Source organism: Trematomus bernacchii, unplaced genomic scaffold (assembly GCF_902827165.1).
Source record: "Trematomus bernacchii unplaced genomic scaffold, fTreBer1.1, whole genome shotgun sequence".
NCBI classification, from domain to species: domain Eukaryota; kingdom Metazoa; phylum Chordata; class Actinopteri; order Perciformes; family Nototheniidae; genus Trematomus; species Trematomus bernacchii.
In genome coordinates, this window is record NW_022987980.1 from 25,001 (window position 1) to 38,067 (window position 13,067).

The 13,067-nt window shown below is 45.1% G+C and overlaps 2 protein-coding genes across 2 annotated transcripts in view; both read left to right on the forward strand.

The window, feature by feature from the left end:
* Positions 1-1,174, forward strand: part of LOC117471970 (phosphatidylinositol 4-phosphate 3-kinase C2 domain-containing subunit beta-like) — a gene marked incomplete at its 5' end in the record, with an annotated part of 25,944 nt that extends 24,770 nt beyond the window's left edge. The window contains 2 exon segments of the mRNA XM_034117177.1: positions 485-616; positions 618-1,174. Coding sequence (XP_033973068.1) covers positions 485-616; positions 618-671 — 186 coding nt within the window.
* Positions 1,175-5,605: 4,431 nt separating this feature from the next.
* LOC117471969 (protein phosphatase 1 regulatory subunit 15B) lies at positions 5,606-10,930 on the forward strand. The gene is made up of 3 exons (XM_034117176.1): positions 5,606-7,324; positions 7,577-8,386; positions 10,657-10,930. The coding sequence occupies exons 1-3, from the start codon at positions 6,449-6,451 to the stop codon at positions 10,861-10,863; spliced, it is 1,893 nt and encodes a 630-aa protein (XP_033973067.1). The 5' UTR covers positions 5,606-6,448; the 3' UTR covers positions 10,864-10,930.
* Positions 10,931-13,067: the final 2,137 nt, after the last annotated feature.

Sequence of the window (13,067 nt, forward strand, 5' to 3'; positions counted from 1 at the left end):
GTCAGGAGACTCTCAAAGTATCAGGAAATAAACCCCTCTCTCTTTTCCTCCGTACCCACATCTCTAAAAACGGGGGAACAACGGAGCTGATCCAGATTTGCTGCGTCATGACCACATTACTAAAATGTGGGCGGGCTTTACACCCACGGGCCAATCAGAAACGTTGCTGTCAGAAACAATGAGACGTGTTCTGGAAGTAATATGGTCTGTGTTTACATTAGCATGCTAACACTCAGAGCTAACCTGTACTGGAATCAGCACTTTAGTAACGGGGCTGAAATAGAGGGACATGAGGGATTTCTAAAATGCATTATCTGTTTGGTATTTTGAGCAAAACACTTTTGTATGTTTTTATATATCTGAGACCTATAATATATGCCTAAAAATAGTATAATAGGAGACCTTTAAAGCGGTGGGGGTTTCCACATGTTATATCTTATTATTATTATTTAAATGTATTGTTGTTGTTGTTGTGTCCCTTTAGCTGGTGTACGAGCGTCTCCCTCGGGGGGACCTGGACCAGAGGGTGATCCACCTGCGGGTGCTGGGCGACGGGCCCTTCTGGGAGAGCTCGGTGCTGGGGGAGGCCTTCATCCCTCTGAGGGGCCTGGTGCCGGGGGGGGCACTGGGTGGACTGGCACCCCCTGGGGGGCGCAGACTCCGCCCACTGAGGAACACACACACAGGAAGTCCTTTCAAAGTAAAAGCCCTGGAGCGGATCCGCTGGAGTTGAATACGTTTGATTTGTTTTGAAATGTCTGGACTCTTATCGGACATTTTAGATTAAAAAGTGTTGGTTTTCTTTTTTTTATGATCAGGTCCTTTTTACACTTCAAACAAACTTCACAACGAAGTGACTTAAAGATTAATGAGATGAAGTCCTTTCAAAGTAAAAGCCCTGTGGCGGATCCTCTAGAGCAGCGGTTCCCCTAGTGGGCCGCCAAGGCATTGGTTTTTGTATTGACTTTTTTTTTGACTACTATTCTTTATTTAGAGCAGGGGGTCCCAAAGTGGGGGTCCCAAAGTGGGGGTCCCAAAGTGGGGGGTCGCGAGATGATTTAAAAAAAGAAAAAAAAAAGTGTTATTATTTGTATTATTATTATTAATAATAACGTGTGCATAGACATTTTTCAGGGGCGGACTGGCCATCTGTAGAATGTCCCCGCAGCGAGGCTCCCCCCGTTGACAATTCACTAGCACGGCCCCCCCCTTCCCCCCGTTGACAATTTACTAGCACGGCCCCCCCTTCCCCCCGTTGACAATTCACTAGCACGGCCCCCCCTTCCCCCCGTTGACAATTCACGTGGTGGGGGGTCGCCAGTCTCTGGCACTGATATTTTGGGGGTCACGGGCTGAAGAGTTTGGGAACCCCTGATTCAGTTGAGGACATTTCACCAGTTACAATGAAATATACTTGCAGTTCCAGGGAGGAGTAAAGCTTTGCAATAAGGGGACAGGAAACATTTATTTGAACCTCCTTTCTTTACAGTCCTTGACAGCGGTCTGCTCTACTGGATTAACAACGTGTCACATGATCTGAATTGACCAATCAGAACTTTATTTAGCCTCTGGGAACTGCTGCTCTATAGTTTTACTACGTTTGATTTGTTTTGGGACTCTGGACTCTTATCGGTCATTTTAGATTAAAAAGTGTTGGCTTTCTTTTTATTATTCTTTTAAACTTCAAACAAACGAAGTCACTTAAAGATGAATGAGATAAACTTTATGTAAACTTCAGATTTAACGGGAACAGTTTTAACACAAAATATTTTTTACTAATTTAAATGAAGACACACAGGTTTAGTTTCTGACTGATCTTTAAATATATAAATCACTTCTGTGGGAAAATAAAGATTATAACGGCGTGTTAGGGCCATTTAAAGATAATTAATTAGTCATCTGAGACTAAAGATGTTATTTACAAGCAATAACTCAAAAGATTAAATCAGATTAATGTCAGATATGTGCGTAAATACACAATTAAAAACATAGATATAAATGTAAAGCACGTGAGTAGTCTCTGAGATTGGAAGTCATTCATTGACAGTAAAGAAACGTCAGTATTTCCTGAGAATAAAGTGGAAAAACTTCGTGGGATAAACGTGAATAATTACAGACGTACATTACAAATAATGGCCCGAGTGCACCGTTTCAAAAAGCAACAGAGAAGTTAATATAATAACAATAACAATGATGTATGTTTCAGTCAGCACACACAGGTGCATGCTGGGTAATGGAGTCTTTCAGCAGATAAAGGGACGATGACACATTTCACGATTTTCACGATTTAAACTTGTCCTGACTTTCATACAGTTGTATTCCCATTGACGTGCGGAGGCTAGCGGAGTCGTAGTCCACTTCCTTTACGTTAAGAGAAGCCTTTAGCTTTAGCATTAGCTTAGCTCCGTGTTGCTAACGGGATATTTTTATAGTGCGGATGCTTTGATTTTCTATCTGCGGTGCATGAGCCTGTTTGCCTTCCAGCTCTGATCGTACGCTCATTTTCATTCCTCATTTTTTTGGGGGGGGAAAAAAATCTCCCGTCATTTTGTACTTTTGGGATTTATGAAGCGACCTCCGTGTTTCTGCGCTGTGAGGAAGGGACCTAATGGAGGGTCTTTAAAATGTGATTTCAGGTTAAAACGTTGTGATGTTTGACCCTGATGCTCTCCTGTAGTTCTTTAATTAGCCAATCAGATGGCTTTAAATCACATCATGGTGTTTCCCATTGGTCCGTCCACAGTCAAAAATAACTCATATTAAAGGGGTCATATATGGACATTTAAACACATCACCGTGGACTCTGAGGAGCTGGGACGGACACCAAACCATTGATCTAAAGCAACATAAATATAATTAAAACTGTTGTTGGTTGCAGCCGTTATTCAAAACACATATTCCAGGTGTAAAAACATAAAATATATTGTCATTTTGTTTTGATTTTCATAGTGAACATTTATTTCAGCTACTACTACTAAGCTATCGGGCCTCATGACAGCGTATTAGAGGCGTTGTAGGTCCAATTAAAGTTCACAAACAACCTCAAAAGTCACAAGTTTTTGAGGTTTATTTTGTACCTACATAAACCTAATACTGATCTTCCATTCCTAAAAAGGCAGGTTTTTGACTGAATTGGGTGGATTGAGTCTGACCCTCTCTTATTAAAAGGCAGGTCTGTGATTGGCTGATGGAAACACGCTGCAGTGATTTGAAGGAGTCGACAGGAGCAGAATGTACTGAACACACTGAACTTCATAATGTGATTAGATTATCCACTAATGTGTATTCATTTCATTCTGAAACATGTTTTGTATTATTTGCACTACAAAATAAACTTGAATTAAAAAGCCATGTTGGTTGTATTTATTCAGTTTGTTTGTGTGTCTATAGCCTCCGTTGTTCTTCCATACTTCCTCTAAGGTCAGAGCTTTCACTGTGAGGCTCTATCAAAGACAAGCAACAAGTAGAAGAATGGGAAAGTGACGTTTAACATTTAATACTTTTTCAAAAGTGGTGGGGACACTTTTTTTTCAGATACAAATAAAATTGTATTTCGGGCCATCCCTCTTTTTTGTACGTCCTGACTATTTGCAGCAACACCTGTATAGACAGGATTTAAAGTCAGGCTATAGACGTGTGTGTGTGTGTGTGTGTGTGTGTGTGTGTGTGTGTGTGTGTGTGTGTGTGTGTGTGTGTGTGTGTGTGTGTGTGTGTGTGTGTGTGTGTGTGTGTGTGTGTGTGTGTGTGTGTGTGTGTGTGTGTGTGTGTGTGTGTGTGTGTGTGTGTGTGTGTGTGACCATGATTGAGGAAGCCAATGACCTCCGTCTTTGTTTAAGAGTCTTGAGCACGCCTGTTCAAGTCAACTTTATTGTCAATCTTTCAGTTTGTGTGTACAGCCAGAGAGATGGAAATACCGTTACAATCCCGAATACAAATATGTATAAAATATGTATATCCTATATATACACAATCAACAGAGACATTTACACATATGCACACTTAAGATAAAAACTACATCACACACTAGGGCTGTGCGATTATGGCAAAAATCATAATCACGATTATTTTGGTCAATAATTGATATCACGATTATTAAATACGATTATTCATGACTTTGAAAACATCCATTTATTGAACTTTTAAATACAAATAATAATTTGAACAGTATATTTTTAAGTGTTGATTTCCCTGAACCTATAATTCAACTGAAAAACCAATACAAAAATAAATGATACATTTATATCTATATATATTTAAATAAATAATATCAAAATAATAAATACCAATAAACAAGATCAACAAATATTTTGGAGCGCACTTCAACAAGCTACTAAACATATATAAATATGATAAATACAAATACATTTGATCAAATATGTTGCACTGTCACAACCTAGCAAAGCAAAATAATCGTTTTTTTCGATTATGTTGTTTTCGTAATTGTGGCAGGCCAAAATCGTAATTGCGATTAAAATACGATTAATTGCACAGCCCTATCACACACAACAACCAATATATAAAATAACAATCACTTCAATATCTTTGGGAATGTACATTAGTGCCAGATTGTCCATAGCAGCGTAAAAAGTGCTGGATTTGAGTGTGTGTGTGTGTGTGTGTGTGTGTGTGTGTGTGTGTGTGTGTGTGTGTGTGTGTGTGTGTGTGTGTGTGTGTGTGTGTGTGTGTGTGTGTGTGTGTGTGTTTTTCTCTGACAGGAAAAGAAAGCAACATTTACTTCCGGAAAAACAGGCCAGACAACATGTTCGTGGGTCATTTTAGATTCAGTCGAGTCAGGAGGAATTATTTGTAGTGCCTCCGCCCCCTTCTGCTGCACAGCGGGAGACATATTAGTTATTACATTGTCCTATTAAAAGTTTACTGACATGTCCAAATTACACATCTTGAAACTAAACCAGTGTTCCTGTTCTTTGTGCACGCTATCTTTCAGAACATTTATTAGTTATACTTTTAAAAAGTGGTGGGTTCACGTGGTGCAAATGACACCTATGCATATATAAATGAAACTATACCAGGGGTTGTATTGGTCCCTGTCTATTTAAAAAAATATTATTTTGTGGTTTAATTAGAGGGCCTAACAATACAAATAACTTTCTTGTTCCCTTGAAAGACTAAAATTATCATTGAGTCACACTGACCGCTGTGTGTGTGAGTGGGTGTGTGTGTGTGTGTGTGTGTGTGTGTGTGTGTGGGTGTGGGTGTGTGTGTGTGTGTGTGTGTGTGTGTGCCCAGCTGATAAACACGTGCCAGCAGTCATGTTATTATGTAACAGGTCAGCTGCGTGCTTGCGTCAGTATGTGCAATATATCATTTTCAAAGTATCTGAAACCTTAATATGTACACTTTTAATGGATGAGTACTTATTTGTCTTTATTTGTATTCCCAATGTGTGCGTCTTCTCTATATTTAACATGTCAGCCTCTTTGTTATTGCATGCGTTATATGATATCTGCTATGTCTCTTTCGCTGTAATGTCCTCGCTTCAGGACTAAAGGACTTCTGAGTGACAGCGTGCGCGCCCCCGCTGCCTCAGTAACATCGCGACGCTCCCTGGCTGCTCTTGCGTGCTGGTGCGTGATAACCGGAAAATGTTGACGGCCCCTTAATATTTTCTGATGAAATCTCAAACTAAGGCAGAAACACGGAACTACCAGGCGGGTCAAATTACACTTTAAACCGGGATAAACCGTAACAGTATTGTCAACCGAATTAGATTAAACAGTCTTACATTGTTTACGATCTAACCATTTTTGTTTTGGATCGAATATTGTCTTACTTCGGTTAACAAACGGCTGAGCTAACTAGCTGCTCGTGCTAAGCTAACAGCTAAGCTACACCGGACACCGGAGATCTCCAGCCGGCCGCCGTCGCCTCTTTTACGGGGATTTTAAAACCCGACAACCATGGCTCTTCTCTCGGCCTCACACTTGGATGTATCCTCCGTTTTTCCCGTTACTGTTTCCAATAAATTCTCCTCCAGAAAGAAGAACAACCGCCGCTGTCAGAGGAGTTTCAGCACCGCGCAGCGAGCCGGGGAGACGGACGTTATTCCCGGTTTCCCTGTCTGGGTCGAGGTGGATTTTCATACTGAAAATTAGTTTAATTAAAACTAATTAAAAAAATCAAGGAGAGACTGACTCACTGAGAAAAATGCATTTAGTTTCAAGAGATTGATTTCCATAAAGGCAGTGTTTTTTTAAAATGGTGAAGCAGTTGGCCTTATGACAGCGTTGTAGTTCACATTTAAAAAAAGACGTTATTAAAATGGTGTAATCACAAAAAAACCTCACACGGTTTTTATATGTTTTTAGCTACAATAAACCTAATACTCTATGTATTCGGTGTGTGAGGACCCAGGCAGTGTTCAAGTCAATGTGTCTATAAAAAAACTGGAATAAATAGTATTATAAAAGTCACATTTTGCACTAAAATGTTTAAAAGTATGAGTGGTGACGGACATGTTTCCAGCGGGCAGAGCGCATCCTCCATGGCCGGGCGAGGAGGCCCCTCCGCCGGGCTCCACACTCAGGAAAGCTCGTGGCTCGGGGTTCTGTCAAGGCCCGCGATGTCTTTCCTCCAGAAATATCTCCCGGGGAGAAACGAGGCCCGGGCGGACACCGGAGCCGGGTTCATGCTGGAAGACCTGATCCCGGTTCCTCCCCAGCTGGCCTACCTTCGGTGTGACGCAGCTCCCGGCAGCACTTTACCGTGGCTCCATGCTGATTCTCACCTGGAGCCTGGTAAAAGCTTGCCGTGGCTCTCCGCTGACTCCATGCGGGAGCTTGGCATCCAGAACACGGATGAAATGAACCTGAATCTGGTCCAGCAAACTCAGATGGGGTACTTGTCTTCTGTCAGGACTTTCTTCAGTCATGTTGTGTTGAATTCTTTTCAGGAAGGGAGAGCGACTTTAGGGAAGGACTGGGATCCTGCAGGGAACTCAGCGAGGGGCAGTGGGTCGTGGTGGGGCAGTTTCTGGGGGTCTGAGGGGGGGTCAGGGCTGCTGTCAGACCCGTCCTGGGAAGAGGAGGAGGGGGTCCTCACTGCAGGGCTTTGTCCACAACAATCTCCAACAAAAGCCCCCGAAACAAGCACCACGTTGGGAGAAGCTTCTGGACTAAGACACAAAGAGAAGCCGGCTTACAAAGAAAGCCATGAAACACATGATGTAGTCCAGAACATGGAGGAGGGGGTGTCCACAGCCATCAGTCTCCCCAGGTCAGAAGCCCCCTCCTGCAGTGAGGAGGCTCCTCTGACCCCGGAGCAGGACCATGGATACACCAGTCTGGAGGAGGAACATGTGCAGGTAGGTGTGTGTGTGTGTGTGTGTGTGTGTGTGTGTGTGTGTGTGTGTGTGTGTGTGTGTGTGTGTGTGTGTGTGTGTGTGTGTGTGTGTGTGTGTGTGTGTGTGTGTGTGTGTGTGTGTGTGTGTGTGTGTGTGTGTGTGTGTGTGTGTGTGTGTGTGTGTGTGTGTGTGTGTGTGTGTGTGTGTGTGTGTGTGTGTGTGTGTGTGTGTGTGTCCAGATTATGACTCTTTATTATTGATCTGTTCCTCCAGGTGAACATGGTGAACGCTCCGATTGAAGAGCAGCAGGATGCCGCAGAAAGTAGTCCCACTAAAGAGACTTCTGAGGAGGAAGAGGAGGGTCTATCAGCGGAGGTAGAGAAGGGTTTATCAGCGGAGGAAGAGGGTCAGAACCGCTGTCAGAACAAAGCGATCGCCTTCATCATGGGACAACCCTGCAGCGACGACAGCTCCGAGGGGGGGTCCAGCTCTGAGGAAGATGATGAAGACGATGACGGCTTCAACAGCGAAGACTCGTCCGATCTCTCCGACTCCACGGACGACGAAGACTCTGAGCGTCTGTGGAGATACTTGGGTCGCAGCGCTGACCCGTACGACCCCCGAAACTTCACGGCTCCGCTGCACACGGCCACCTCCTCTCCTCCCAGAAACATCCCTCCTTCCTCGCCTGACTCCTCCCCTGACTCCTCCCCCGACTCCTCCCCCTCTCTCCTCCCTCTCCCTCTCTCCCCCCTGGCTGTCTCCTCCGCCTCCCCTCCGTCGGGCAGTGACTCCTGGGATGATTCCACCTCAGCGAGTGAGGCAGATGAAGCAGAAAGTCTCCGCCTGTGGAGCTCCTTCAGCTGCTCGGACCCTTACAGCCCCTTCAACTTCCAGGGACCCATGAGGACTCAGGAGCCCAGAACCAGGACCAGGACCAGAACCAGGAAGGCTGTCTCCTCCTCCCCCCCCCTCAACCCGGCTGCTCCTCCTCAGTACAGGAGGGAGGAGGCAGAGGAGCGTCTGGACAGCGGCTTCTCTGAACTCTCCGTTTCCTCCTCCGCCTGCAGCGTCACTAAGAAGGTGCGTTTATTTATTATCTTTATTAATGTTTCACTAGCTTTTAAATAATATTCAAACAATCAGTAAGTCATACATTAGAAGATCCAAATCCTCTGGGTCACATCATTGGAAGTAAACAACTTGGTAATAGTGTTTATTTATTAGGAACAACATGTTTGTTGACTAGTTTTTTTCTCGTAAATCTTGGACTTTTTCTAGGGTTTTGTCTCCCTCCATTTAACCCTCGCTCTGAATAAAGGTCGCTACACACCGAGCTGACACCAACGAACACGTCCCGACGGACCCGACTGTGGTGTCGCCTCACGTCTCTGCGTCTCCTGCGTCTTAGCCAACAGTCGCACTGGAACACACCGCAAAGACTTCAGCCGACGGCCAAGTAGCACGTACGCACTGCGCATGCGTGAGTGGCAATAACTCTCCTAACCAGCAGGCGGCGGTAGTGTGTATACGTCATTCAGATAATTGTGAAGAACATTAAACAGACTTCACTCGCCCCCCTGTGGACACACGGAGAACTGCACACTTTATGTCCTGGACTCAATTACAATTATAATATATGTGAAAACTTCTTAAATTCATGAGAGCATCCTTTTTCATTTAAGACGTTAAAGTTAATATCGTCACAGAAACCTGAAGGATGATCTGCATTAAAATGTGAAGGGTGTTATTGATATGAAGGGTCCATTAATTTATTGAATAAGGAAAGCTTTTATTACAAAGTTGGTGCTGTTTTATTCTCACGGTTTAGCTCCATTTCGGCAGCGGTGGAAAAAAGTACTCGGATGCTTCCCTTGAGTGAAAGTATCAACTTCCTGTACTTGAAGTATAAAAAGTGCTCCGATGTAGGGATGGGTATCGTTAAGGTTTTAACGGTACTACTACTTTTAGCCATACCGCTTATCGATCCGGTCTTTTATCGGTACTTTTGGACTTTTTGTGCATTCCTCCGTCTGGATGTGGAGCACTTTTGCTAAATGCTTAGACAGATTGCTCGTGTTACCGCCCTGACATGCTAAACTCTTATTGCACTTTAGTGTGTGTGTGTGTGTGTGTGTGTGTGTGTGTGTGTGTGTGTGTGTGTGTGTGTGTGTGTGTGTGTGTTGTGTGTGTTGTGTGTGTGTGTGTGTGTGTGGTGTTTGTGGTGTGTGTGTGTGTGTGTGTGTTGTGTGTGTGTGTAGGTGTGTGTGTGTGTGTGTGTGTGTGTGTGTGTGTGTGGTGTGTGTGTTGTGTGTGTGTGTGTGTAGTGTGGTGTGTGTGTGTGTGGGTGTAGCTCAAGGCATATATGCTCGACAGGAGCTGCCCTGGACGCTGGCAATCATGTTGCGCGCACGGAGTGTGCTCTCTGGCTACCTGCATCAAGTCAAGTGCTCGGCGCAGTTGTCGGCGAAATGTCGCTCCTCTGTTTTCATTAGAAACAGCTCCTTATATCCGTTAGCGCAGCCTAGCTAGCACAGATGCGAACAACAACAACACGTAAGGTGTGCCTCGCTCCGCGGCGAGTCGCGCCCATACACACACCACTCCCGGTCCTCCCCGATGGCCAGTCCAGCCTGCCAGGTGAGCGTGGAAGTGTGGTCTGCCACAAGCGGGCGGCAGGAGCGGTGGCTGTCAGCATCAGCTTGTAGATGGTATTTTACACTCGATGCGCTCTGAAACTACGGGGCGGCCGAGGACAAAAAATACACATGCGTTAATCGCGTTAAAATAATTAGTGGCGTTAAAATTTGTTTGCGTTAACTTGACAGCCCTAATAATAATATAATAAAACCCAGAGGACGGAGATCTCTTTTTCTCCCCCTCTTCTGACAGCCCAGCAGCTGATCAGAGCACGTCTCCCCTCTCCTGCAGGGGGGCGTGGTCAGCAGAATCAGACCCGTAGACAGCAAACAGCACAGAGAGGCATGGCTAAAATGCATGATCTGTTTGGTATTTTGAAAACAGAAACGTATAAATATACCTTATATAGGTATGGCCCTACAATATATCATTTAAATATAGCATGATAGGTCCACTTTAAATCATTGGACTCTTTTGTGACTTAAAGAGTCCACACGTTTAATTCTTAGAGATGCATTTGGTTAAAAGCTGTTAAATAAATGTGTTGGAATAGAAGTTTAAATTCAATGCAAATGCTGAAGTACAATTTTGAGATACTTGTACTTGGTAACTTCCCACCTCTGTATTTCAGATATAAACTAGACGCCGCTGTTGGTTTTGACTAAATGTATTTATGCTGGACTTGAACCTGTTTCCTCCTCCTCTCTCGTCAGGTGCGTTTCTGTGAGGACGTGGAGGAGTTCTTTGCGAGCGGGGGGGAGGAGACGGAGGACAGACGGGGTCCCTGGGAGCAGTTCGCCCGGGATCGATCTCGCTTCCTGCGCCGCGTGGAGGACGTCCAGCTCAGCATCGACTACTGTCTGCAGCCAACACACCGTCACCTGGTGTCTCTACGCCTGGGGACAACCGAGGGCAACTGAGGGCATCTGAGGGACAGCAGGACGTCCTGAAGGTCAACGAGACGTTTGAAGGACATTGAGACTTCCTGAAGGTCATTTGGACGTCCTGATGGTCAACGAGACGTTTGTAGGACATTGAGATATTGAGGTCCACCAGACTCTGTCCTCTCTGTCCTGGTTATGTTTATCGGGACGTTCTCAAGTTCATCCGGACGTCCTAAAGGTCATCGGGACTTCCTGAGGGTCATCGAGACGTTCTGAAGGCCATCGAGGTATTAATAGGAAATTGAGACGTTCTGAGGCTCACCGGGTCGTTCTCAAGGCCAGCAGAACCTCCTAAAGGTCATCGGGACTTCCTGAAGGACATTGAGACGCCTGAAGGACGGGATCTTGAGGTCCATCAGACTCTGTCCTCTCTCCTGGACTCCTGAGGGCCAGGAAACCCTCTGTCCTCTCTCCCCTGGACTCCTGAGGGCCAGGAAACCCTCTGTCCTCTCTCCTGGACTCCTGAGGTCCAGGAAACCCTCTGTCCTCTCTCCTGGACTCCTGAGGTCCAGGAAACCCTCTGTCCTCTCTCCTGGACTCCTGAGGGCCAGGAAACCCTCTGTCCTCTCTCCTGGACTCCTGAGGGCCAGGAAACCCTCTGTCCTCTCTCCCCTGGACTCCTGAGGTCCAGGAAACCCTCTGTCCTCTCTCCTGGACTCCTGAGGGCCAGGAAACCCTCTGTCCTCTCTCCCGTGGACTCCTGAGGTTCAGGAAACCCTCTGTCCTCTCTCCCGTGGACTCCTGAGGTCCAGGAAACCCTCTGTCCTCTCTCCCGTGGACTCCTGAGGTCCAGGAGACCCTCTGTCCTCTCTCCCGTGGACTCCTGAGGTCCAGGAGACCCTCTGTCCTCTCTCCTGGACTCCTGAGTCCAGGAAACCCTCTGTCCTCTCTCCTGGACTCCTGAGGTCCAGGAAACCCTCTGTCCTCTCTCTCCTGGACTCCTGAGGGCCAGCTGGTGTTTGTTGTGAGGACATGAGAAGCTGCTCTTGAGAGCGAGACACTCGAGACTTCCTGCTCTTCTGCTTCAGTGCCGCCGGCCTGCTAACGTCTCAAATCAACTCTAGAGAAGATTCTTATCTCCATTTATCTTTCAAATAATTTCAACATTTAATCATTCATACATTTTAGAAAATCTGGATGTTTCCTTTCTTTAAATATTTTGGTTTACACTTTAATCAGTTTCAAATGTGGATCCTCTGAGGTCTGTCAGACCCTCAGACAGAGGGGTTAGTGTTCTTCCAACTGCTGCTTCTACTCTTCTTTCTAAAGCCAAAGACTGTGTGTGTGTGTGTGTGTGTGTGTGTGTGTGTGTGTGTGTGTGTGTGTGTGTGTGTGTGTGTGTGTGTGTGTGTGTGTGTGTGTGTGTGTGTGTGTGTGTGGTGTGTGTGTGTGTGTGTGTGTGTGTGTGTGTGTGTGTGTGTGTGTGTGTGTGTGTGTGTGTGTGTGTGTGTGTGTGTGTGTGTGTGTGTGTGTGTGTGTGTGTGTGTGTGTGTGTGTGTGTGTGTGTGTGTGTGTGTGTGTGGTGCCTCTCGTGTCAAACAGAAGATTTATTCAGACTTGAAAACATTCATTTAAATTCACATCTGATGATTCCTGATATTTAATTATTTTAAACACTGATTTTACATTTTGATATATTCATAGGACGTCAAGGATATCACATTTTGAGTTTTAAGGGAATATATAATGCTATTTTTCATTTTAAAAACAGTCGCTCTGAGTTCCTATTCAACTGGAATCTCCAGAAAACAAATGAGCAGCACGTTTTCTTCCCGTGGCCCTGACCCTGACTTGGTGTTGGTAAAACTGAATAAGGTCCTGAACGGGGTCCTGAACAGGGTCCTGAACAGGAGGAACGATTCTTCATTCAGTTTTTCATATCAATGATTAGAATCAGCAGCTCTAGGAAAAGAAAGCGTCCTCATGCAGGATACAATTGTCAATATGTCAATGTATTCGTAAAGACCTGAAACCTGCAGAGCTGTACTCGTTCAAAGCTTTGGCGTTTAAAGTTGCAAATACAAAACGGTCACATGACTCGGTCTGATATGATGCAGCTATGTTACCCCTGGCTATTGGTCAACTGACCCTGGGTAAACAAATAGTTGCAGACAAAAAAAGAAATTGACCAAAAGAAGTTGACAAAAATTGCGTGTGTCTTTTTTTGGGGGGGATTTTAA